Source organism: Euleptes europaea, chromosome 1 (assembly GCF_029931775.1).
Source record: "Euleptes europaea isolate rEulEur1 chromosome 1, rEulEur1.hap1, whole genome shotgun sequence".
NCBI lineage: Eukaryota > Metazoa > Chordata > Lepidosauria > Squamata > Sphaerodactylidae > Euleptes > Euleptes europaea.
The window spans coordinates 60,999,789-61,026,882 of NC_079312.1; the positions used below are offsets into that span (position 1 = coordinate 60,999,789).

General features: G+C 39.7%; 1 protein-coding gene across 11 annotated transcripts in view; it reads left to right on the top strand.

Annotated features, from left to right (window-relative positions):
- The window catches only part of ERC2 (ELKS/RAB6-interacting/CAST family member 2), a 677,274-nt gene that overhangs the window by 282,511 nt on the left and 367,669 nt on the right, over positions 1-27,094 (top strand). For 6 of the 11 annotated variants that reach the window (XM_056860410.1, XM_056860332.1, XM_056860369.1 and 3 more), the window contains 4 exons: positions 3,231-3,371; positions 6,408-6,548; positions 11,072-11,107; positions 24,189-24,382. In XM_056860410.1, the coding sequence (XP_056716388.1) occupies positions 3,231-3,371; positions 6,408-6,548; positions 11,072-11,107; positions 24,189-24,382 (512 nt within the window). Of the gene's footprint in view, positions 1-3,230; positions 3,372-6,407; positions 6,549-11,071; positions 11,108-23,445; positions 23,476-24,188; positions 24,383-27,094 lie in introns of all 11 variants that reach the window. The other 5 variants (XM_056860360.1, XM_056860378.1, XM_056860403.1 and 2 more) reach the window with 3 other exon arrangements.

Sequence of the window (27,094 nt, forward strand, 5' to 3'; positions counted from 1 at the left end):
ATAAATTCTAAAATAACCTGTTTTCTTATGCCCCCTTTCCTACATGAAGTTTCAAGCAAAAAGAATGTGCTTGACAGTGGAGTCCACTATCCTTAACTAATCCTTGCAAACCAAGTGCATCTGTAGTAAAAACTACAGATTGGCACTTCATCAGCTATAGTATGAGATGCGAGGAACTGGATAATATAGGCGGCTTGAAGGTGAAGGATTAGAAACTGGAGTTTGGAAGCTGCTTATGAAACTTTCCATTCTGCATTCAGGAAGTGACATGATGGGGTATTAATTAATTTTATAACAATATGTTACCCGAATTGCTCTATAAATGGGGAAATTAGCTTGAGCAATTGGAAACTACAATATTTATATAGCGGGGTAAACCTATGTATACCAGAGTCGATAATCTGTGACCTTTGAAATCAGGACAGAGGCAAAAGGATTCCAAATTAATAGTGTTTATGTATTCAAGCATTCAAATGGTGTACCACAAACATACAGAGAATCTAGGAATAAAAAGGTAGTAGGAAGAGACTTTTGCCAGGTGGCAGGAATATTTTCACTGGATATACGATACCTTTCCTGTAGTCCAGAGTTCCATAGGATCAAAAATGAATAAAAAGGGGGCCGGGGAGGTCTGGGATAAAAAGAGGGCAGGGGTAGCCCCCTGCATGCTCCAGCATGGCTGCTCACTCTGGCAGAGAGTGGCAGTCTGTATGAAATAGCCAGTCCTAAGGTAGGGATTGTATTGACTTTCAGGATTCAGTTATACTCTTTCAGGGGGTGGGGGCTGTCTGGATCATCCAGGTGGTAAAACAAAAGGTGGCAGAGCCCTTAATGGCCGGCTTCCTGGGTGGGGAGGTTGGAATTTGGAAATCTATTCTAATGCCAGTGACTTGTGCAACCAGGAAGAAACCAGGAGATTCTTGCTGATGTGCTTAATGAGCATAAACAATAGGTGCGATCTTTGCTAATGTCCAGGGATCGTTATCTCAATGTCTCTGAATGGCTTTTGCTTAACCAGTCCGATGTTGCAAGGGGAGGGGGGGTTGTAGATGCAGCCTACGTGTCTTTGCGCTTTCTCTGACATGGCCTCTGCTGAAACCAAGATGAACAGGTAAAATGGAGTCTCTCAGGTTCTCTGGAGGTTGCTCTGGCCTCTGTCTCTCAGCTGCTGGCTGCCTTGTGCTGAATGGAGCAGTTCATGTCAGTTTCCCTGGCTCCTGCCTGCCTTCCCTGTAGCGTTTTGGGGCAGGTGCGCGGCTGGAACGGGGTGCACACATATGCTGTTTGGGGTTGCCATAACCAGTCCAGGAGATTGGCACTTGCGGGCTTACAAATATATGTAAATTAATACTGTCAGTGCCTAAGTATATCGAAATTTGTTAATGTCTTATTTTAAGAGGTGAACCTAAGTCTATAGTAACTCAGTGTTTGTCATCAATTCAATTTTCTCTTAATCTTGTTTATAGATGTAATATAATCAAAAAAGATAAAGATCATCACCACTGGAATGCAAAAAGCAGGAGGAGATCTTATTTAAAATAAGACTCGGGACTTCCAGCACTTCTAAAAATTGCTGTCAGAAATGCAGTAGCTAATAATACCTGTTCTATAACAACATTCTCATTTCAAGATCATTTGTCTTAGAGCTGATTATTTTTCTATGTCAAAAAGGTACAAATGTATATGCTTGGAAAGTCCCTTGACTGAGACCTTATTACTTGGTTAAATAAATGTCTTCACTTGAATGTTCACTTGAACATAATAATATTAAATGTTAGTTATATATTTGTACATTTAACACAATACAGCTTTTGCCATAGTATTGATCAAACAGAAAGCACTTTCATGTGATGTACTACATTGCATTACGGGAGAAAAGAGAAAAGCTTATTAGAGAAACAAATATTTGCACTCTGTTAAGTCAGTCCGTCTACTGCTAATAGTCGGGCAGCTCATTCCTGAAGGGGGGAAAGCTCCCTAGGAGCCGGTATGACCCTGTGCCGGCGTAGGTGCCACCTTATAAGGTGGCATCTACGCTGGCGCGGGGGCAAACACGCCAGTGTCTGAGAGCCACTGGCCCCTGCCACCAGTGCAGCCATGTTGGCAGGGCTTTTCCCAGAAGGGAAAGCCTGTGCCGGTGTGTGTGTGTGTGTTCCCAGGGGGGGAGCTGCCTTCAGGCAGCTTCCTAACCCCATTTGTCCTGGGAACGCCCCCTTGAGCTGCAGTGGGGCTGAGCCACCTTTTTTGGTGGTGCAGCCTCATTTTGTTCAATGGGTAATTTCCCCCTCTTTTAGTATTTTTATTTTGTAAACCTCTCTTTTTTGTCCCCATGAGGCTGGGAAGCCTGTGAGGAGTCGGCACTGCTCCACTGGTACCGGCCATCGCAGATATACCCCCCCTTCAGGATTGCACTCAAAATGAAGAACTCATTTACTCCTGAGTGCACCTCACATTTGGCTTCAGTAAGAGAGACCTTGGCTGGTCCCTTACACTTGCATAATAGGTTGACTGCTCAAGCTTGGACATCAGCATAATAGTGTAACTACCTAACCAGTAGGAAATGGAGGGGGGTGGTAGTGGAAGCTGCAATGGAAGCCTAGCAGTTCAATCCTAAATACAATTTTCTGGGAGCAACCCCCCCCCCATTGAATACCATGGGTCTTACTTCTGAGTTGACCTGTTTACGTCTGCATTGCGATTTCCTGGGAGACCCACTAATAGTGCATCCACTGTTCAAGTGGATTCAGCCTTGAGAACCCTTTTTGGGTGGAAGGATGGCATAGAAATGTTTTAAATAATTAAAAATAAAGTTTTAAAAATGGTTTACTATATGATGCAGGACAGTATTCGGAAAGAGGCAGAAGCACATATTAATGGAGCACTGTTGTGACATACCAAGTCAAATGCAGCCCAAATAGCTTTGCATGGCAGCCTAGTAAGGGCTCAGTAAATCACTTGTTTTTGCTGCCTGCCTGGGACTACAAAACCAGGCAGTGGGGTGATGGTTCTCAAATACCTGGCAGGTCAAGTATACTGTCTGGTGAGCTAAGCTGAGCTTGGTGGATCTGAAATATGTTCCCAGAGCTGCTAACACAGTTCTTTGGATTGTGGCCTCATTATTAACATCTTGTTGCTGAGAGTGAACTCCATTTCCTCTGAAATGATAATATACACATTTTTGAAGCTGCTGGTTCAAGTTATAAAGATTAGTTTATATTTTCACTTTTTAGGAGAGAATTATAGAGCGATTAAAGGAGCAGAGGGAGAGAGATGACCGTGAAAGGCTTGAAGAAATTGAATCCTTTAAAAAAGAAAACAAAGATCTGAAGGAAAAAGTTAATGCTTTACAAGCAGAGTTGACAGAAAAAGAGGTCAGTATTTGCGATTAGTTAAATGTTTGTATTGCTGTGAGCCAAGATATGGTATATAGTTATGCAGTAAGGGAGAAATTGTTGAAAACTAGTGGATTTAAAACACATCTCCCAAGCAGTGTGGTATACTGTTCATAATATTGCACTAGGATCTGAGAGACCCAGGTTCAAATTACTTCTCTGTCATAGAAGCTTGCTGTTTTACCTTGGGCCAGTTACTGTATCTCAGCCTAACCTTCCTCACAGGGTTGTTGTGAGGATAAAATGGAGGTGAGGAGAATACTGTAAACCAATTTGGGTCCCCATTCAGGGAAAAGGGAGGGTATAAATGAAGTGAATAAATAAATAAGTGAATAAACAATTTCTCTGCATCATTTTACACATTTTAAAGTGATTCTTGATGGGGTCACCCTGCGCTGCTTGTGACTGAACAGCACCTTCTTTGTAGATTCCTGCTTGCAAATTAGGGCTGATGGAATTAGTCAAATGCTGAGGTCTCAAGAACTTGATTGAGATAAATTAATTGTTTTTTGTCTAGTAAAATGTTTTGTTGTAAAAGGATTAGGGGGGAAAAAGGGTATTTTGTAATTTGTCCCGCATTCTATAGTTGCTTCATACTATTTGTTATGTTATAAAATAAAATATCTAAACGAGGATTCAGCTCTCGAAGCTGGGATGTTACTGAGAGTCATGGAAGGGGTTTGCTCTCACTCTTGATAACTTTGACATCTTTTTTTTTAAAATAGCTAATTTGCCTCTGCTATAACTATATCCTGATGTGGTATAGGGACATATTATATGAGAAAAAACAAATGTAAAGCCTCCTTAGACTCTGGGAACTAGAGCAGAACCAGTTTTCACAAGAAACATGGAGCTGCTACTGTTCAAGGTTTCTTTCCCCTCTTTATCAGTTAACAGGTACTGTAGGATACTATAACATGCAACCAGGCATCATTATGTTGTATGTTTCATGCTCCTGACAGTTAGTTATATGAAGCAGTGGCAGGACAATGCACAAGACAATGACACGGTGTCACTTGCATTCAATGCATTGTGCGAAAGCTTTCCACAACTACCCACACTAAGATAGTAGAGTGGATTTATGAGGAGCTGTCCAATGCTGGCCTGAGATGCTGTGTTCTGAGTACTCTGTGGTCTGCGCCTTCAATATACGTGAGCGCTGCAAACAAATGAAAGAGTTCTGATGAATTTTCAGATCTCTCGGATTTTATTTATTTATTTATTTAAAACGTTTATTAGCCACATGGAAATTCACAGCATGGAAAATGGATTTTAGTAATGCCTGGGCCTGACCACATATGATAGACTTTATGCACAACCTTGACAATTGGAACCATAGATGTCTCAGTGTTGTGTGGAAATTGTGCAGCTGGAGCACAGTTTTACTTTGCCTAGAAAGTTTTTCATGTTTGTAAAAACCCGGGACTCTGAATCATGCTAACAAACATAGTAAAAGAAATATAAAAATATTAATATCATGGAACATTGTTTACATTTATCCGGGGGTTGGATACCTCCCACAAGTGGACCAGAGCTCATAAAATAGGTCTTTAAATCTTTGAAGTGTCTTAATTCCTGAGTCTCTTTTAACAACATGTGAGAGCAAGCTAGAGCCCTTAAGATGAGAAATTTTCTGCTGCACAGTCTGATTTGGATAGTTCTTGGATCCAGCCGACCTGTTGTCTCATCTGGTTGGGGTGGGAAGGTAGTTGTCATATTCCGAAGATGGAGTAAGTTATCAGGACAGAAGGGTTGTTTGTATGATTCAGATGCTATATCGTCTCCAAAAGGAACTGAAGGTGTTTGGGGGTGGGGGTGGGGGGAAATATGGTGCAATGAAATGAAAGGGGACAAGGAAAAGCATCAGTTAACCAATCCCATGAAGGTGATTGAGGTGTTTGGGCTCTTCAGCAACAAAGGTCAGAAAGTACCTCCCTGAAAGCAACAGTTTGGGCAATCTATATGACAGAATGGAACCAATGCTGCGGGGACAATTCTTACCTATTTGTCTAATTCAGAGGCATAAAGAAGTTTCAGTGCAATATGTCTTCTGAACAGATACATGGAAAAGTTACTTCCATCTGAGCTATCATGAAATTTTAAACAGCAATAGTTGGAAGAGCAGCACAGGACCACCTAAAACCATTGTAGAAGACAGTTGTCATTATTGCTTCTCCAGTTCTTTATTTAATCAAGACTATTCTGTTTAATTTTTTAAAGTCTGTTTATTTGTATTTTAACCTTTTCCTGTTTTGAGCTGACATGAAAGTTGTCAGACAGATTTGCAACCTTTCCCTTGTTTCCCTAAACTCCCGAAAAGCCCCTTCTGAAGGCCGGGGTTTTTGTTATTAATTCCTCTTTACCCAATTAATTCCTTTTAATCAATTCCACTTTCAATGACAACTCTAGCGGGGGAACCTCAGGAGTTCTGATGAGAAACTGGGGACTGCAATAAGAACAAGGGGATCAGCTGAATTCCTACCCCCTTCCAAATGTTCTTAGACATACTCCTGCTGCATTTGTGGAATAGTTCACATAATAGTGTTTTGGAGGGAAATTCCCCTTTCTTTGCATTCCACATTGTTCCCAGGAGCTCCCTAACCTTCAGAAATAGCTTTTTATGAAGTACAGGAGGCTGGGGAAAAGAATGGAAGGCAGCAAATACACTTGGTGTGAGCGTCGTTCAGTTCACAGAAGTTCATAACCGGCCCAGGATTTCTCAGCATGGTGCTCTTTTGGTTAGACCAGCAGCAAGATAGTGTGGGCAATGGAGATGCAGAGATATTGTGCACCTATGATTTCCATTCTCTGGCAATGACAATCCAGGAGCTTTTCCAAGAATGAGCACAAGGTTCAAAGCAGCTTTTGATTTAAGACTGGTTGCCAAACTTAGGCTCAGAGATATCAGCACAGGTATTTTTTGAATGGAGGTAGCTGTGCACCAGCATCTGAAGTGCTGTGAAACTGCTTAACTGCTGACCTTCTCTTTCATCTGTCCTTCTCATATGTTTTTAGTCCAGCTTAATTGATCTGAAAGAACATGCATCATCACTGGCTTCAGCAGGACTGAAAAGAGATTCCAAACTAAAGTCTTTAGAAATAGCCATAGAGCAAAAGAAGGAGGAATGCAATAAACTGGAAGCACAACTGAAAAAGGTAAACACCATCTAATAACAACAGCTCTTACTTCAGATGTATGTTTTATTTTGGGAAGGGGATGGGGAGGAATTACTCGGTATAAGTCCAAACTACTATTAATTGTTGGAAATGTCTGCAACATACTTAGGCATACCTCTACTAAAAAGGCTTCTGGTGTTAACAAAAATATGTCTTGGTATGTTGCAATCTGAGATTTTCTTTGTGTGTCAACTTAAAGTATGCATGTGTTTTTCTAAAGCAAAATTATGTGTTGTTAGCAATTTCTTCTTTGTGTACATCAGCAAAATATTCAGAATATATATAGGAACAGTTTTGGATGTGCAGCATCTTTAACCACATTTACAGCGCTATCTAAAGCTGTCAGTGGGCATCAAAGGGTATAACTGTGTTTTGGATTGTTCTGTATCTAGTGTTAAAATGATTTGGGAATTTTGTTAATACATTTCTACCATACATTGTTTCTCTTTCCTGCGTCAAGTTAGTACTGTATGTGCTCATTGTTAAACACACAATATCATGACATACTTATTGGTTTTAAGCATCATGTTGCTTTCCACACCTTGTAAATAGGCTCCTATTACCATTTAAATCAAGGGCACAATCCAGGCCAAACTAAGTACTTTTAACTCCCACTGAAGTCTGTAGAACGCCTGTTTTGTGTCCCACATGTTGTTTTGAACAGGTGTTTATAGATCAGTTTTCTATATGTGATTAACTGCTACACTTTAATATCACATTATAACATTAGTTTCAACAAAATCACAGCGCAAGATGCCTCACAAATTGCGCAGACAGAAGTAGATGCTGTTGTAAAACCTGTGCCAAACTGTGGCATTGGGGTCCTCATGTATGTTTCAAAAGACCTAGATAGTTTAAGGTGGGTTGTACCATGTTAAAGGAAATAATACCTGTAAGATAGAGAACATTAGAATGCAACTCCAAATATTCCCAACTTGATGGAAATATGAGATAAAATAGCCTATCAATCTCACCATAAAATAAATAATATATTGAAAAGCTTAAGGGTCTGCAAGTGTGTGTAGTTGTGGGGCAGAAATAAGTGAATAATTTAGAAATCCTCTCATGAAAAATCTTTTCCCCAAAGATGCTCTAAACATTCCCAGGCTTGAGTTCTCTTCCTCCCACCCCCCCCTTCCCTTTAAATGACAATCAGCTGCTCTCAGCATTTCATTTCTTCTGCAGCAAAATCTGGTCTGGAGGTTTTGAAAAGGGCATTTTTCATTTTCGTTTGATTAATTTATGAAGTCATTTTGGTCAGCATGATAAGCCCCCTGAGTAAGTACACAAGGTAGGCACCTCATGTGTGGGTGGGTTTGCAGCTTTGTCTTCCACCCAGGGGCCATCCAGTTTATTACGACATATAGAAATTATGCCAATGTAAGCTTTAGTAGACCAGGAATTCATGAGGAGGCTGTGCTGCTGTTAAAATCTGTACCTCCTTTCACACACATTTGCATACCATTGGAGCCTACATTAAAAACCTCTCTAAAGGTTTATATTATGATTGCTGCTCTTTGCAAACCACATTAAGGACCTTGTGTGGAAAGGTAACCTAAAAATACATGGCAGGAGCAATACTGAGGAGTTAGGTGATGGTTGGGGATGGTAGAGCCACGCCACCTCCTGAGAGGCTTGCCGGCCCGAAAATAAAAATAAAAAATGTTCTTTTTACAAAACCCTGTGAAACTCCTCCATTGGGTTTCATGGGGCTATGCCAGGTATTTTTCAGGTGTAACTTGACACCTGCAAAATAGGGCGATCCTGGGTCGAAAAGGGTTTGGAAGCTGACTAACCTCAGCTCCACCCCTGGGAATACCCCCCTGGATGTTGGTGCAGCACTTTCACTGCCAGAAAAATGCTGCCAGAAAGGCAGTGCCTGCGCCCGAGCCTCATGCTGCTGCATCACCACTTTGGACAGCATAAGTGACACAGGACACAGGGGTCACACTGGCTCTTAAGCAGCTCTGCACCCCCCTTTCAGGTAAATGAATAAACAGCACACACACAGAGTCAGATACTTGAGAGCCCTAGATTTCCCAAATGTAACGAATATCTTTTTTTTCATGCAAAATATAATATTTTTTGTTATAAAAAAGTGTTGCCTCAATTCCAGGTGTTCCTTTTGGGACTATACTGTTAATATTATAAGCTCAGGAATACATTTTAAAAATTCTAGGCAATCCTTTATAACTCCTACAGCACTGTCACTTAAAACTGAGAATTGTACTACTAGAATTAGTTGAAATCCTAAACCAGTGTTTTATTACTCTAGATATAAACACATCATTTACTCATGGAAAAATAAGCAGGTTTAAAAGCCTCGACCTCTTTTTTATATGCTAAAAGGAACATGCTGCTTATGAATAAAATGCAAAGGCTTAGTAAAGGAAAGCGTAAAAACATAATAGTTTTATTATATCATAAATGCAGTATATATTCCCTGGTTTGCAAGGAGACCAGGTGCTTCCTAACAGAAAGAACTACAACATTAGTGGAGAGATTTAGCTGAACAAAAACATATACTGCTAATTATAATTAACTCCAAACATTGATTTTTAATTCCCATTTTATTAAGTTAACATTATAGGTAAGATTCAAAAACTGTATGAGAAAATAACTATGCTTCGGATATGCAAATTTGAATTTTGGCCACTTTTTTACTATTACGTTCATGCATTTGGCTGATAAAGAGTGACATTTTTACGTATAGTTTCCCCCCCTTAATGTTACATTCCACAGTAGTAATGGATAATTGATATGACCCTTTACTTTCTCTATACACTTTGGAATTACAACATTGTTCACTGTCCTTTTAAATAAGTGGTATAAGAATTAGAACTTTGTTTTCTTCCTTAGCATTGCAATTATATCTGGTTCCAGTATCTAGTATTATATCTGGTTCTAGTACTTGTTGCTTTTCAAAAAACAGTTATAGTGTAGGTCCTGTTGGCTATTATGGTTGTAAGGCAGCATGTGCTGTGCCTAAAGCTAACTTTTAATGATATTTTATTACCACCTTTTTACTTTCCCTGGTTGTTCTTGTCTGTTTTATATTTTTGAGCTAGGGAAAATGGATATAGTAAATACTGGTAACCCAAATTACAACTCTTTTCAAGTTTCATAATGCTTTACAGCATTTCAGTACGACTCATCTATAGATCAGCTACTTATCCATGATGGGAAATACAGAAACTATTTTGAAAGACCCTGAAAAATAAAACATATGACATATTTTATCACAGTATACTATGCTGCAACTTGAAATATTAGGGGGGGGGGGAAGTGAAGAAAGAAAGCTGATTTTGATTTTGGCTTATTCTGCCTTATTATGACTATAAATCATACCTAATGGGCATGATTACCAAGGGTGAGACTCAAGGTGTCATGGGCAGTGCTTCAGTGTACACTGTATCTTTTGAGGCCTCCCCTTCCCATTACAATTGGGAAAAACTGCTATGGCAAGTCAAAGGGACCCTTTGGAGCACCTCCAATGCAGTGAGAGGAGCTGCAGTCAAGAGGGAAAATGTGGACATCCTCACAACACCCTTGAAAGCACTGAGCATGTTCCATGGAACTCTTTGGATCCTGGCCTAGTAAAACAGAGATTATGATTTGAAATACATGAGAATTTTAAGAGAAAATGTATTCTAGTATTGTTGTGCTAAAACACTTAGGAATGTTCATTGTATATTTTCCATCACCAATTAAGAAGAAGCAATAGGAATTTCCTTATTTATGACTATAATTTGTAATCCACTTGTTCTGGAGTCGGCTTGATAAATCTTCTTTATGGGTTGTGGATTTGCAATCACTGACATATTGTCCAACTCACGAATGCTGGAGCTGTCCTAGATGAGTTCCACAGGGTTGAACGTCAGGCACATTGCTCTGGAATAAGTGGTTTATAGCTTGCGGCATATTTGTTTTTCCCCTATTATATTCTATTGCACTTTAGAATTGTCTTTTGTTCACTGCTGCTTTGATTCCCTCACTACTGTTTGCCAAGCTGTACTGTTCAGAACTCAAATAAAACTGAAATGCAGTTTTGTGTTAATATGAAAGGAAGGCTATAAATTTAATGATAAAGTTTAATTAATCTTTTATTATTACCATCTTTGAAGCCTTGGTGATAAATTGCAGTCTTGGCCAAAAGCACTTCTAGTGATTCATTGCTAGAGAGCAGCACTTAATGTATCATCAAAAGTGGACAGCTTTCTGTATTTCATGGGTTGTTTCACTTGAGAAAGGGAAAGTAACGCAAACCTTAGATTTCTTACTCCAACTATTCTTTTTTAGGAGCCAAAGTAAACATTTATTTTTCCCCAGTGCCTCTCACTTTCACTAAGGAATGTTTAGAAACTTAATTTTTTTTCTTTTGGAAAAAAAAATTCCAAGATCTTCTATGCAAGTGTGCTGGATTTGCTGAGCTAATACTGTTTTCCTGGATCTTTCCTTCTTTTCCTGTCTGTGTTTCACTCCTTCCCAACTTTGCAATGTAGCAAGCTGAACAGTTGTTCAATCAGATGTACAATCCAGTAAGTCTGTTCAGAAAGTGTACGCTATAACATATGAAAGCATGAGGATCCATTGACTCACAACATGTTGTGCTCTTCCTTTGTGGAGCTCTGCAGCACTGCGATGACCTCATTTGTGTTATGTCAAAATAAGTGAGCGTTGTGGACTTGAAGCCCATTTTATTTAAAAGACACAGAATGGTTTTCATTAGGATTTGGATTAATAATAAGCTTGTGGTCAAATTCGAAGTGCCTTCAGGTCCCCAACAGCTTAATTATATTTAAAAAGCATGCAAGTTATCAGGCTTTCTTGTTATTTTAACGCTTTTTTCATGGAGTACTTTACTGGATCCTTCAAATTAATCTCTGGAATGTTATTGCAATGCTATCTAAAACTGAATATGAATGGTTAGTGTTTTAATTTTTTCTAAATATGCAGTATGCTGATTTTAGTGCAGCAGGTTGGTGAACTGTGTTCTTAGTGGTCAACATTCATAACATAGCCTTTTAAATGCTGCTGAAGAAAAAAAACAAATATGATTTAGCATCAATGTATGATTTAAAGCAGAAAAATGTATTCTTTCAATTTTACAGGCAGCTTAGGTTTTTAAAACAATCTGTCACATTTTTATTCCACCCTTTCTCCAAGGTGTGGCATCCATGGTATTCTGCTTTTCTATTTTATACTTGCAACAACTGCGGTTCCTCAGTGGAACAAGCTTCCTTGGGAGGTGGTAAGCTCCCCTTCCCTGGAAGTTTTTGAGCGGAGGCTAGATGGCCATCTGTCAGCAATGCTGATTCTATTACCTTAGGCAGATCATGAGAGGGAGGGCAGGAAGGTTTGCATCAGTGTTTGGCTCTCATCGCCCTTTCTTGCATGCCCAGGATAGTGCCAATCAGCACTTTGGGGTCAAGAAGCAATTTCCCTCCAGGCCAGATTGGCCAGGGATCCTGGAGGGTTTTGCCATCTTCTAGGCATGGAGTAGGGGTCACTGGGGATGTAGGGGGGTAGTTGTGAATTTCCTGCATAGTGCAGGGGGTTGGACTAGATGACCCAGGTGGTCCCTTCCAACACTATGATTCTATGATTCTAACCCTGTAAGGTAGGTTAGACTAAAACACTGTGCCTGGTTCAATGTCACCTGGTGAGCATTATGAACAAGGATTTCAACCTTGGTCTCTCAGGTTCTACTCTTACACTCTAACTACTATAGCACAAATCAGATGGCAATTTAAAGATTAAATTCTGGAATAACCTTTCATTGGCCAGAGCCCATTTTGCATGATACAAAAAAAAATGAGAACTCAAATCAATCAGCATAGGTAAAATCACAGGTATTGTAATGGTTCCCCCTTGCTATTATATTCAATTTCAGCAGTAGCAACACACACACACACACAGACACACACACACACAAATAAAAGCTATTTTCAGATTTTTAATGAAACATATAAACTAACACTGAGTTTTTCCACCCTTTTATAATGATAATACTCTATTATAATAGCCTGTATTTTTAAATTACATATTATTAATATTTTAATTGCCATATGAAGACATGGCATGTCTCCTAGCAAGAATTCCTTTTTCTTTGAGTTCGATTAATTTCACTGTTGTCATGAAAATTTAATATCTAGTGAGGACAGAATATGTCTAATAAAATGTACAATTTTAATTCAAAATTAGCTGTAATTACATTTGCTGTTTGATAACTTTTTAGCCCTGTTATAAAACCTGATTTGATCTCCATTTTACTACATGTTTTACATGGATATTGTTTTCATTTAGCATGAGCATGTCCAGTTTGCAGTTTAGATTATGAATATCTTGTGTTCTGACAAAAACAAATAAATCTGTCAGAAATTACTTTTGGCTAAATAGCAAATGAATGTGATTGCTGCTGTTAGGTGCAGAATGAGCTTTGTTACTCATTCAGCACTTCATTGTCAACTTGTATGTTTGTTGCAGCCACCAAATACACATGACATAAATCAAGTTCTGGGCAGGGGAAATGCTGAGCCATTCAACCCATGTGTAATAATTTCTACCTTCTTATTATACTCAAGATTTTTTTTCCATTTTTTAAATTTAAAAAACATTGCAATATTTTAGCTATAACACCATATATAACAGCATGTTCTTAAAGGTGGCTCAGTCCAGTGAAAAGGCTATTATACATGTGGTCCTCCTTTAATGTGAATCTTTAGTGTATAAATGTCCACAAGAGAAATGTTACTTTTCTTGTGACAGAAAGACTGTCTGAACTGGGCCTACTTACATTGTAATTTACCGGTACATTAAAGGTTTGTCATATTGCGGGGGAATGAGTATAACCAAATGCTTGCTCCAGCACCTTGATGGAGGTATGACCTGCATTCTAGGACTGTATGTGAGCTGATCCTAACTATTCCCCCATCTTTTTTTGGCCCTAGCTTTTTTCTGTCTTTTAATTCTGATTCATTAATTCCTGGGTTTTAATCAGTTGAATATAAACTCGTTCTACTAATTTAAATCTAAGTAGTTTTGCTTACTATGGCTATAGACTGGAACCAATCCAGGAGAGTTCCATAGAGAAGGGAATATTATATTCACCATTGCAGCTTTTATTACAGCATCTCCCATTGGTGGACCTCAAATTGTTGTTTAAATCCCTCCACATATAAAACTCAATCTGGAAATTTTGCACTGATAGCAACAATGATAAAAGAGAAGAAAAATGACTCTAATGCATTTTTTGGAATCAGATTTGTGGACAGCAATATGCACAGAACTCTGATGTGCTGTAAATATTTCCTTTCGTTCTCTATTTCCTATTCTATAATTATACTCCTCCATGTGTACATATATGTACATATAAAAACTTAGAATTTGTCATTGAGCAAATGGCAGCTGATAAGATTTTAACATCCCCTCTGCCCTGTTTTGTTGAGTCACATACTGTGAAAAAGAAGGGCCAAAGGCTGTCAAATCTTCAGGATTCACACCCAACAGCTTTACTACTTATCTTGATTAGATCACATGGTGGCATCACATTATGCAAAACGTTAGAACTATGGGCACTACCATGAAGTGGTAACTGATCAAAGAACACTTGCATATTGTAGCATTTTATATTACTATTTAACACGGAACTGAAATAAATGCCAGTGTTTTATTGGGCAACATTTCAAACTATCAGTCGTCTTTCTTCACTTAAACCTTTCTTGATTATGTGATAATGATTTATCAAGTTGTACTTTGAAGCATCATTTTGTATTTTGCTCAGAAGTAGGGTTTCCATCCTCTAGGTGGGGCCTGCAGTTCGAGAATTACAGCTGATCTCCAGATTATGGAGGTCAGCTCTTCTGGAAGAAACAGGAGCTTTAGAGAGCAGACTTTATGGCATCACTTCCCCACTGAGCTCTCCCTTCCCTGAAGTCTTCCCTCCCTAGGCTCCACCCTCAAATAACCAGGAATTTCTCAAGCTGGAGTTGGCAACCATACTCAGAAGTAGGCAGCAGAATTAGAATCCTTTTTTCTGTTCTACATGTCCTTGTTATTGTGGCACTCTTTCTGTTAAAAAAATTACCAGACACATCGTCTTGGGTCCAAAGAATCTTGATTGAGCTTTGCTCAATAGATATAGAATAGATAGATATTGTCAGCCTCCCTTCCCCACTGTAGCTTCCTGTGGCTCCCATGTCTCCCTTAAGCATCTGGGAGCCCTCTGGAATTATATGGGGTGCAGCAAGAAAGTCAGCAGTGGGATGGGATAACTGGTGAAAATAACTCCCTGGTCTTATGCTAGTGGAAGTGCCCTTCTGCTTGACAATCCCTAGTAATTTTAGTCCTTGCATCACCCTTAAAAATAATAAGGGAACCATAAGGGAACCATAACCATAATCTGAGCCCTTGAAGGGCTGCCTCCAGCATAAGAACTGGGTTGGAAGGTGGAGGCTCTGAAGATAAGGAACTAGACTCACTCCTGCAACACAGTTCTCAGGGGTCAGGAAAAGGTTCATATATAGAACCTGCAACTCATGGGGAGCTACCTGGAACTGGGTTATGTTAACTGATAAAGTTATTTCTCCTTGGAACTGGTTTGCAGGAGAGGATTGTTTCTGTTGCTCTCTGTGTACAGAAGCAGCTCTTTCGAGTGTCAGAAAGCTTCTCTCTCTTTGACCATCACACTTCCGTTAGTGCACACTAACCATGAACATTGGTACATGGGTGCTTCTAGCAGCATGAACCAAATGGGCCCAGTAAAATTTAATTTCCCTTGTTGCTTCAGTGCATGCTCATGTCCTCTAAAGAGCAGCATTCCAAAACTGGATTTGGCAGGGACTTGTAGGTGCTGTTCTAAGCTATTTTGTTCTTGTAGCCCCCTTTGTATCAAAAAAGAAAACTCAAGCAACCCAACTATTGTGTCCACCACCTTTGTTTAAAAACATTGTTTGATTCTGTTGCCATGAGTAGAGTCTTGGCTTTGACTTAAAGCCGCACAGGATATCTCTGGTGGATGAATAGGATTAATTATCTGAATAATTGTCACTCCGCTGTCTCATAATACAGAATTAGTTTGCCTACAACATACTTACATTTTAGCTGATTTATAGATTGTGGTGCTTGGGATTTATTCTTTTAATCTTGAGTGTAACATTGTTCATCCTTTAAAGTTCCTAAACTTGCCCTTAATGCTTAATGCACAAAAAGTTGAAGTTCTACATTAAAACATTATTGTCAATTTCATTTATTCTCTTTTGTCAGCTGTTTTATGGAAATTGTATGATAATGACAATAAGCACTAAGTCTTAAAGGAGTTCAAAACTTCGCAAATACAAAGGAGGCTAGTTTGGAAGTTCTGCCTCCAGTCAATCCCAGTTAGTAAACAAACTGCTATAGATTTTATATTATTGATCAATACAATTTGAAGGATCTACTGAAAGTATTTCTTGCATGTATCTTTCTGCTATCTCATTTTATTTTTTAGTCATATTGATATTTTGGTTCTTGTAAGTCATAGTGTACTCTTTTTCTTACGTATCTGTGCTAATGGTAAAAGAACAAACGGTGCCTGTAGCATGCTTATAAATAAAACATGTATCTTCAATTCCTTTATATTTAGCACAACTGAGTCCGTAATATTGGTATATACACATTTGGTATGATATGGACAAAAATAACTTGTGGTAAGCAAAATAGGATATAACAGCCCTTATCTGAAACAGGCAAATTGTTGTATCATTTGAAGCTCCTCTGAACCAAAACGCAGAAGCATATTAATTAAAGGTCAGTAAAACTTTTTAAAACAGGTGTTTAAACAGCACAAGGATTTATAAGACTGATTCATGTATTCCAGCTGTCCAATTGGTTTTCTCCATGTGATCCGTCTTGTGTATAAGAGCATGTAGAGAAACTTCATTGGGAATGTAGACAGTCCAGACTTATTTTTTATTATTGTGACAACTGCAAAATAGTGTCACAATTGTGTATGCATTTCTGCCCATATGACTCAAGAATCCACTCTTCAATAACTGACTAATCGGCCTATGAGATTTATTCTGTCAGTAATATATAGTTGCTAAAAGTGTCATCCCATGAAGATATTTTCCAGCCCTTCTTTAAACTGGGAAAATATAGGATTTCAGAATTCAGTTGCTGTAAGCTAGCCAAGATCTGGCACATTTACAAAGCTTAAAATTCTGTTTTTTATTATTTCCATTTATTAGAAAATAGTATTAGTTGTGGCAATTCATATATGATGATTATAAGGCATAGGCATATTAAATGATACAAGATTTTTTACAGTAATTCTTAACTCTCCCCCTAATAGATGCACTGTTTCACTGCTATTTCAATAAATAATTATTTGAGCAGTAAATCATATGAACTTTTGTGGTGTTGGTTTAAAATAATGCAAGAGTCTTCTTTTTGATCAGCTTTTCCTATTCACTCTTAGGGCATGATGGTGCTGTACATTCATGCTTTTATATGGCAGTGTTGATGCAGGGAACTAGGCTCTGCACAGGTCTCAGGCACCTCTTAGAGGCAGTAGGAGAGTGAAATAGCTGAGCTAGAGTAACCAACACTGTGTTGGGAAGTTCCTGGACATTTAGGGACAGAGCCTGAGGAGAGAAGGATTTGAGAGGGGAGGGGACCCCAGCAGGATATAATGCCATAGAGTCTACTCTCCAAAGCAGCCATTTTCTCCAGGAGAGTTGATCTGTGTAGGTTGGTGATTAGTTGTAATTCTGGGAGATCTCCAGGCCTCACCTGGAGGTTAGCCACTCCGGGCTAAGCATATTCCAACAAGGCTACTTTGACATGTGCTGCAAACACAGAGCACATGCTTCTAGCAACGGGGAGCTCCAGGCTTTGCAGCAACTAAGGGTTGTTGTGTCTGTGATAATAAGTGCATTGAAATTGGAAGGGAAAGGCCACAATTCAATGCATCACAGTTATTTGTGAACCTCGCCCGTAGATGTCATTACAGATTGGATATGGTATGATAATGTGAACAGGATATACCATACACTCTCAACTTTGCTCATTGAATCATTTGTAGGATGATGAAAAACAGGATTCAGAACTAGGTGGGAAATATTTGAAAGGTTATTGAGCCTTCTGGGGCAAAGATAGGATGCATCTGACAGAATTTGTTTCATATTCCATAATAAAATATTTGAAGGGACTGATTCACTTGATTGGAGAAGTCCTGACATGACTTGAGGATAGAAAGAGAGTGATCAAATAGGGAGCTAGAGCATTGATATTTGTGCCTTCTGCTGTAGATTCCAAACACTTGAAGAACAACAAACTCCTTGTTAGAGCTATTATAAAACACATCCCTGTGCTTAATAAATTGATCCCACAAGGGAAGCAGAGTTTCAAGCTAATCTATTTGTGTGTCGAAGACAACATGAAGTTGGGGGATATGACTAGATTCTTGAGGTTCTGCTCAGTGTGCATAGTTTCTTTTTAAACAAGAGAATGGCATTCAGTGTGATGGCATGATCTTTCTGTTTTTTTTGGGGGGGGGTTTTCCAGTTTTGCACATGTTTTGCTTCCTCTAGTGGCCAATTTGAAATAAAGCAGCTTTAAATGCAGCATAAAAATCTGCAGTGTAAATCTGTAAAAACACTTCATTTAAAGCTGCTTTATGTTGAATCAACCACTAGAGGGAGCGAAATGCATGCATAACTGAAACCACCCCCACCACACAGAGAAACTTAGAATTGAGGAGACTGAGAGTGCAGAAAAGCCCCAAGAAAACCCTCACTTTTCATGATGGGTTGGATTGAGTGGGTACTCTTGGTGCTATATTATGCATGTTGAAATGCTAGCCATTCCCCTTTCCCAGAACTATTAGCCAGCTTTCCCTCATATCCTTGATGCACAGGCTATTCACAGTACTATACATGGAAACCTGAAAAGGAGCCAGCTGCATACAGCAAAGTGAAATGTGGGAGGCTCTCACCTCACTTGACTTGAATGACCCAGTAAGTGCAGCTCAGAAAATTCTACCCCCCCCAAAAAAAACTGTAGATGCCTACAATAGGACAGGGCTGAAATGGAGGGGGTGGGCATAGGGTTGCCAGGTCCCTCTTTGCCACCAGAGGGAGGTTTTGGGGAGGACAGGGTTTGAGGAGGGCAGGGTTTGAGGAGGAGAGGGACTTCAATGCCATAGAGTCCAATTGTCAAAGGGGCCATTTTCTCCAGTGAACTGATCTCTATCAGCTGGAGATCAGTTGTAATAGCAGGAGATCTCCAGCTAGTACCTGGAGGTTGGCAACCCTAGGTGGGTAGGTGCAATTTGGATAAAACTTTCCTTCAGTAATTTGGGCACCTGCAATACAGGATAAAAATATCAGACAATTAAGGATGAAGGACAATATCATTGCCCTCACTCACATTTGACTTTGTGACCTTATCATCAGGAAACCTATTCAGTGTGAAGGCGGTGCTTTGTCACGGTATTATGTTATCTCATTGCCAAATCTGATTGGCTACATGATACCATGATTTCCTCATGCTGGGTACATGATCCCGTACTGCTTGGATTACGTAGCTGGCTGAAGTAGCTTGCAAAAGGGGTAGCAGCAGGAGGTAACCAGTGTAAATACGTTAAGCCTCTGATGCCTCTTAAAGCAAGGGTAGCCATACAGTATGTTTCTGGAAGATACTTAATTTTTTAAAGAGCCTTGAAAGCTACCAGTCCCAAAATGTTTGCTCAGTGAGTGAGGGCAGTCACAGAAAGGTAGAAGGACTAGATTTCTGCTTCTGGTCCATGGTCCTCAGCAGGGGCTTAGTGATGTCAAATCACATCCTGAGAACCTTGGTTCATCTTCTCTCTTCTGTGTAGTCCCACATTAGTAACAGAAATAGTAAAATAATAAAGGAAGGGATGCGCTTCCCTCTTAGAGCACCCAGAACACTGTTTCCCACCACAACAGTCACATACTCCAAGGGAATGGTGTCCCTTTCCCTCAGTTCCCCTTTTTGCCATTGCACGGTGTGGACCTCTTTTAGCTTTGCGCATTCTTCTTTATTCTAAAAAAGAGACAAAAAGTATGTGTGAGAAGAAAATACGAGATACGTATATTGAACTATTGGTGAGAACCTTTCTACAGAATTTTATCTCTGTTTTTTGACCAGAACGATCTCATCAAAATAATGGTGCAAAAGCCTCTGTAAAAAAAGTGTTTCTGCTTCAGGACTAAAATGACCCACACAGACAAGCATGCACTGCTGTGTTTGGGTGAAAGCCACAATACCTTGGCATGCAGACACTGTTAACAATTTATACCAAAGGCCACAAATGAGGGATTAAAAGTGGCCAAGATTAAAAAGCACCAAGATTAAAAGTGGCTTTATGGGGAAAGGCCTTATTTGCGCTTGAGGGCCTGGCAGCTAAGTCACCCACTGCGGCCAACCACTTGTCTTGCCCGATGTTGGCAATGTTCATTCCATTGGTTCTGAGGTTGGCACTGTCTAAACTCAAGTCTTGGTCTCTGACTCCATCAAGAGTCCCTAGAAGCACTTAAAGCAAAGAAAGCCAAGTTGAAAAATGAACACCATCAAAAGGCTCCATCAGTTCCATTTGTTGAACAAAACATTGACCTACCAGAACCCGGATCCATAAAGTAACCAGAGGAGCTTCATTTGGGTGTGCCTCAGACCCCCTGCCTACATTCTCAGTCACCTGTTCCATCATTGTCAGAAGGTGAAGTTGAGCCCGATTTGCCAACCCCATTGGAGAGGTGCCCACCATTTCCATCAGATCCATGGTCTGCGCCTCAGTGGCCCATGGCCTTCCCACCTATGCCATGGCAGCCCTATCCTTTCTTTATGTCTTGCACTTACAAACCATCGTGGAGATACTACTATGGACACATACCCAGGATGGAATTGGGGCCTGTTTTTCCGATGTAACATCAGTGGTCAGTTCTGAGGCAAGGATGCTCCTCACAATTTTTACAGAAATCTCTGGTTGTCCTTCGGAATCAGAGAAGGAGGAAAGAGGACTCAGATCTGAGCATAGCCCAGAATGCCCATCATATCCACCTGACTCCTGCCTCTTCTAATGAGGACATCTAACTTTACTTAGAGTAAATGCTTCATATGGCCCAGTCACTGGAGATTTATGTTTCTACCTCAGATCTGAAGCCTAAAAACAAGATTCTGTGTAGGCTGTACTCGCCTAGGATAATAGCTTTCCTGATGCCTGGAGGCTTTTTAGACATCACCAAGTCAGTTTAGGAAAAACCAGCAGAATGGCTGTTCATCTTCCATCTTCATTGCAGCCCCACATTGAGATTGTGCACACCCAGACCTGCCCCCATATAGCAGTTTTTAAGCTTCCTGGGACTTAAGGGGGTGGTGCCCCTCCCCTACAGAGCCAACACAACAGCTTTTTCTCACCCAAAGCCATCATGTGCCCAAGAGGATCAGCACCCTTTCCCCTTCATTCCTTTTTTGCTGCCGTCGAGGTACCTTATTGCTATTATCGAGATTTGGGGGTAGAGGGCTTGCAGTGTCTCAGCAGGAACTTAGGGAAGGGGGTTGCCGCTCCCTCGGAGAGCATACCTGTTTTGGTTGAAAACAACATTCTACACACTCCAAGGGGGAGGGGTGTCCCCTCCTTTACTATTTCAGCCAGAAAATTCTCTCTGTGGCTGGTCTGTGTGTATGGAGCCCCAATATGTACCTGCACAGAAGACAACTTGTTGAAGAATAGTTACAGGTTTAAGTGCAACCCTGTTAAACCAGTCTTCAGAGCTCAACACATTTGCCCATAAAAAACTGAAGCCTCTCTAGTTCACAACACTGTCAACAATACACATTTTTAAAGCCTGCTGTTTATCTTAGAGGGCTTGAAGATAGGCACCATGACATTTATGCTTTGCTGCTTCAGATAAATGACTTTAATATTATGAGAAAGCTCAGTTGATATGAATAATTGCTAATTCTTCTGAAGTTTTGGATGCTAGCAGTGGATATATCTTGGATGAAGAATCAAAAACTCATTTGTTCATCCAAGTTATTTCATTTTACAAAATGAACCTTGCCCCACTCAACATTTTAAATACATCATATAGAACTTTTTTTTAGTCTTACATATTTATGTATGACTTTCTGAAGAATTCTAAGGCTAGTAAGCAGGATAGTTATTTGTTCTTACTCCTCTACAACACAAATGTGAGGATTTCACCTCTCTTGAAATGATGTACCAGCAAAATAATGTATCTACACTGTCATTGGGATATTCGGTCCAAGTTTGCTTAGAAGATATTAGAAACTTTTATGAGTTATTGGTAAAACGTCATTCTAGTCCCATGTCATTAAATGATTTTGGGCATAAGTACAAGACATTTAGGGCATAGTAACATGACTGGATGGAATGATAATGACCGGAAATAATTCTGGGAGGGGCAAAAGCAAATGGCAGTTGGTTTCAAGGAAGGTGGTAGAGGGGTCCCCTCTGTCTCACCTCTCTCTCAAACACAGCTGAATGCAAAGTCTGTTCATGGAAGCAACTTGGGAAGGGAGGAGCAAATGGCAGTTGATCCCATCCCAATAATGCAGCCATTAAAAACATACATAGGTTTGTGCCTGTTTGACTTTAAAGGCTTTGATTAAAACAAAAACAACATAGATTCTCGAAAGGTCTGGGAAATTTACACTTGTATAGATATATTTCCTTATGGTTATTTGCTGGCAAAGCTGTATATTGAGAGAGACTTTTCTGTTGTTGGCTCAGTTGTTGGAAAGAGAAGTCTCCTTTAAACCCTATAGCAGTTAGTGGAAACACCATAAGAATACATTGAGTTCTAGTTCTAGGCATTGGGTGGGATCCTCAGAGTTGCACAGAACTTCCAGCACTTGTTGGGTTTTCTAAAGAATTTTCACATCCCTACCAATCCTCATGCCACTCCTCTCCCTCCCTGGTCACTACCGAATCTTGGAGGCCTTTTGAAGCTGCTTCTGTTGCAACAATATCAGGCCAACCCCAGCGAATAACACTTCTGAATAAAGTTTTGAGGGATCTGGGGGTTTGGTCTGAGTTTGAAATTTTAGGCTTTGAATAGTCAGTTTGCATACTACTGAAGTGCTGCAGCCCCAATTTAATTTATTTTAATAGTTGTTATGGGTATAATTTATCGAATATCAGAGGTAAACTTGTATAAGTCCCTTCAACGTGAATTGAGGTGGCACACTTGGTATGGAGATTATGTCCTTTGATGTATGGTATGTTTTATTTATGTAAAAAAAATTCCAGTTGAATGTTTAAACTCAAAGCTGTTTTAAATGTGATGACTAGAGGATGTGTAGAACCATCCCCTTCCACTGAAAATAAGAAATCCCCTGACTTTGAATGTTAAACTATGTTCTTCAGTAGCTAACCTAGTTCCTCTGTTATCCTCATGCTTAAATGATATGTTACATGCAGAAGTAGAATCTCTGAGTTCTTTCTCTAACAATTTGATTTTTGCATATTTTTCCATAATAACAATGTTTCTTAAACTCAATATTTATTTAATTTTTTTTGAAAAATAAATCATTGCAAAGATTGTCAACCAGTAGATTTTTAGCATTACCTTTTAATCTAGACATGCATGCTTCATTGTAAGTAATAGATGTTTCACTGCCTGCTTGTTTATTCCCCAAAATTAAAAAAAGCTATGTTAAAACAAAAACAAAGCTAGCTTTTGTTCTTCATTTGTTAGATAAAGGAAGGAAGGACACGCAGTTCTTCTGAGTATCCTTAATCTTTTAAAATGTATTTGTGTACATTAAAAAAAAAGTGTTCTCTGAATTATGTGTGTTTAATGTGCACTGCGGTTAAACTACTTGTTTTCTCCCTGCCTGCTCTTTGAAGATGCCAATTAGGAATAATGGGAAACAAGGGGTAGGCTGAGCTTTGCAGTGCATTCTTGTTTACATCTGTGTGTGATTATTTCGGTCTAATGTTTTAAACACTTGGGCCCATTCATGCTCTCATTGACATTAATGGAGGTTCTGCTATTAGCTTTAATGGGAGCAGGATTGGGCTTTGCACTGTTGTTTTCTGTTGTGTTCATTGCATTTCTTTCCTGTTTGTGAAATGGCCACCCACCCATGCATGTGTTTGCCAGGTATATTTATTTGTGCTGTTCCACCAAGGGGCTTGTTTCTTCTTATGTTTCAGGTTAAATATTGGCAGAGTGGGGGGAAAAGGCAAAAAAACAAAAACAAAAGGATTTTGGGTAAAACTGTCAGTTAAAAGCATTCTCATCCTACCCTAAAACAAATATTTTGCATTAAATTGTTTAATGCCGTTATTAAATTGAACCATTATTACATGCTAGCTTATATTAAGTTGTTCAGTCCTACTTTTCTGTACAATAGTAAGAATAAGTTAGCATTTTGTTTTATAAACCAGGGAGTAGCTGTTTTGCTCCCCAAAGTCCATGGATTTTCCCCTCCCCCACAGTGGCATGTCATAGGAATAGGTATGAAAAAAAATTGGTTAACTAATGGGATACCCATAAATCCTTTAATTATATGGCAGTTGATAGTATAGAATAGTAGAGACAAACTGCCTGAAATATTGGTGATTTTTTTTCTTAAAAAAACTAATAGGCTCATGAAGCTGAGGAGGAAGCACGGATGAACCCTGAATTTGCGGACAGAATGAAGCAGCTTGACAAAGAAGCAGCCTATTACAGGGACGAATGCGGCAAAGCTCAAGCGGAAGTTGACAGACTTCTAGAAATCCTTAAGGAAGTAGAGAATGACAAAAATGACAAAGATAAGAAAATTGCTGAACTAGAAAGGTAAATTGTTCGTAGTTTTTGTTTTCTCATAAACACATTTTACATTAACCTCCAATGAGAGCTGTGGCGAAATGTAGAGGGACCTAGGACCAAACCAGGCACACACACACACACACACACACACACACACACACACACACACACAGAGAAGATTTTGTAAGAAGTGTTTATTTATTGATTGTTGCACATATGTTTAAAAGCCAAGATCAGATTGAGTACAATAACTAACCCCCAGTTTCATCTGAAAACAAAATTCCTTTATCAGTGGTAGAATTTTTTTTCTTATGATGTGGAAGGGGAGGAAAAGATGTTTTACAATACATAGTAAAAGGTAAAGGTAGTCCCCTGTGCAAGCACTGGGTCATTACTAACCCATGGGGTGATGTCACATCCCAACATTTACTAGGCAGACTATTTTTACAGGGTGGTTTGCCATTGTATGAATTAGAAATTGATAGTTAAGTGATGGAAACTGGCAACTTACTGAACAAACAAAAACATAAGCAAAAATGGAGATGCTCAATGAAATATCAGGGATAAAATGATTTTTAATGTAAAGTTTTACTCTCCGAACAATATAGACAACTATACAATTACATTTCTAAAAAGGTTGTAGCTTTGCTGAAAGAGATTGTGATATTTATATCTCAGTAAAGAGATACGATCCAATAACCAATACGATCATAGGTTCAATTAACAGAGAACCAGTTAACAGGAGACAGCTCAAAACTGTGAAGACTTCTGGTGGAATACTTGTTTTAGGTTTTAGGAATAATGATTTTGAGATGCTAGGAAAGAATTAGGCAAAAATGATGAAGATGATCAGGGACATTTATATTAGATATGATTCATCATTGGTAATAGTCATTTTTATAAAAATGGCAAATTCTGTTCCTGAATAGTTTACAATTGAGGTAATTTACATAATTAACATGAGAACCGTATGCAACCTTACTTGAGATTAAGCCCTGTTGAACTCGGTGGGATTTACTTCTGAGTAAACAGATATTGGATTGGGCTGGATTGGGTAAATAACAGGTAAAGGAATAATAAAAGTATAAAATAAAAAAATATGGTTGTGGTCCCTCCTGGGGGAAGGGGCGTGTTGAAGGCACCTTCCTTGGCACCACAAGCTTAGTGCCAATCAGAGAAGTCAAGATAAACACATTTATTGGCACAAGCAAAGTACAGCTGCTTTCGCCTGAATGATACCCCATCCTTCCTGGGCTTCCTTGATCTGTGCCATGTTTTGCTGTGGTCTCCTTCACTCTCTTTCGTTTCTGCTCCTGCTTCTCCCTCTCACCGCTGGCCCATTCCTTCTTTTCTTTCCATCCTTCCACTTCCCTCCTTTCTCCACTTCTTCCCTTTTGACTTTCACCTTTTCCTGCTTCCTCCTTTTGGCTCTGCCCCCTCTCCTTTTGTAGTGTTCCAATCCCTAGCTGTCTCTGCCCCGCACCTGGCCTTTATAGCTTGGTGATGCTCTAGTGAACAACCCAGCTCGTCCCAGGCTGCTTTCTCACATCCCTCCAGCACCCCTGCCACCACGTCTCTCCAAATGAGCCTGAGGTTACATCCCAAGCATGGGTGGCTCCTGTGTGTGGAATGAACCTTGCTTCCAGGCCACTGCCTCCAGAGCCAACGTCCTCCTGCCTATGCCCAAGCTGGTTGGTGGATGAGGGCCAGGCAGCGCAGTGGCTGACAGATTTCTTGGCTTCTCTGATGTCTTCAGAACGATCTGCCCCAAGGGAAAGCCAGCCATTCAACACTGCAACAATGATCAAGATGTCACATACCTTCCCATCTCTCTTCCTCCCTTCCTTACTCTGATCCTTCCTTCCACATTTTTCAAGGTCCTACCTGGATTTTTTTTTTAAAGATGGAAAACAAAAATCAAGAACTCCCAAACAACTGTCCATCATATTCCTGTTATAGCTGGCTGCTGGTAGGGAGGTTGAACCCAGTGTAGAAAGATAGCAGCAGATCACCTTTCTTACCCCTCAGTTAATACTTTGTATTAGTAAAATCCTTCTTAGAAATGGCAACTCCTACAGCATGCCCTCAGACACACTAAGTAAAACAACTACACACACACAGGTGTAAGACATTCATAAAAAAACCCTTCCATTACCCTCAGTCAGCCTCTCCAGTATATGTCTGTACATCAGCAGTTTTTTAGGCATCTGAGCCTTCACGAGAAGCTGTGTAATTGCAGGAAGGCTAGAGCATGTCCCTAGTATTATTAGTACTGATGGCATCTCCCTTCCTCCAGCTGCAGAAGAAATTACTTCCAAAATGGTCTCATTTTCAAGCTATGCCACAGGGTAGGCAGGGGTTGGTAGTTGGATCAATAACAGGAGCTAGAACCTGAATGATACAAGTCATAGGAAGGAAGAATCAATGCTTTTTGACATAATTTGTTTTAGCTTACAGAAAGGGATGTTAAAGGATGACATTTTGGCATTTAACATATTTTAAAACATAGAAGGAAAAAGGAAGATATTTCCTCCTTGCAAGCGATATTCATTGCTGCAAGAAAAAAATCCATCATGCTCTAGCTGCCTCCTCTGTCTTTTCATTTCCCAAGCTCTTTGACAGGAGAGAGGGTGCCTAGGTGCAATGTGGTCAATTGCCCTGGTGATTTCCCCATTCCAGAGGTCAACCAGGGCATTGATAGGAGCACTGAATGTATCAGCAGGAAATTCACTCATTGCC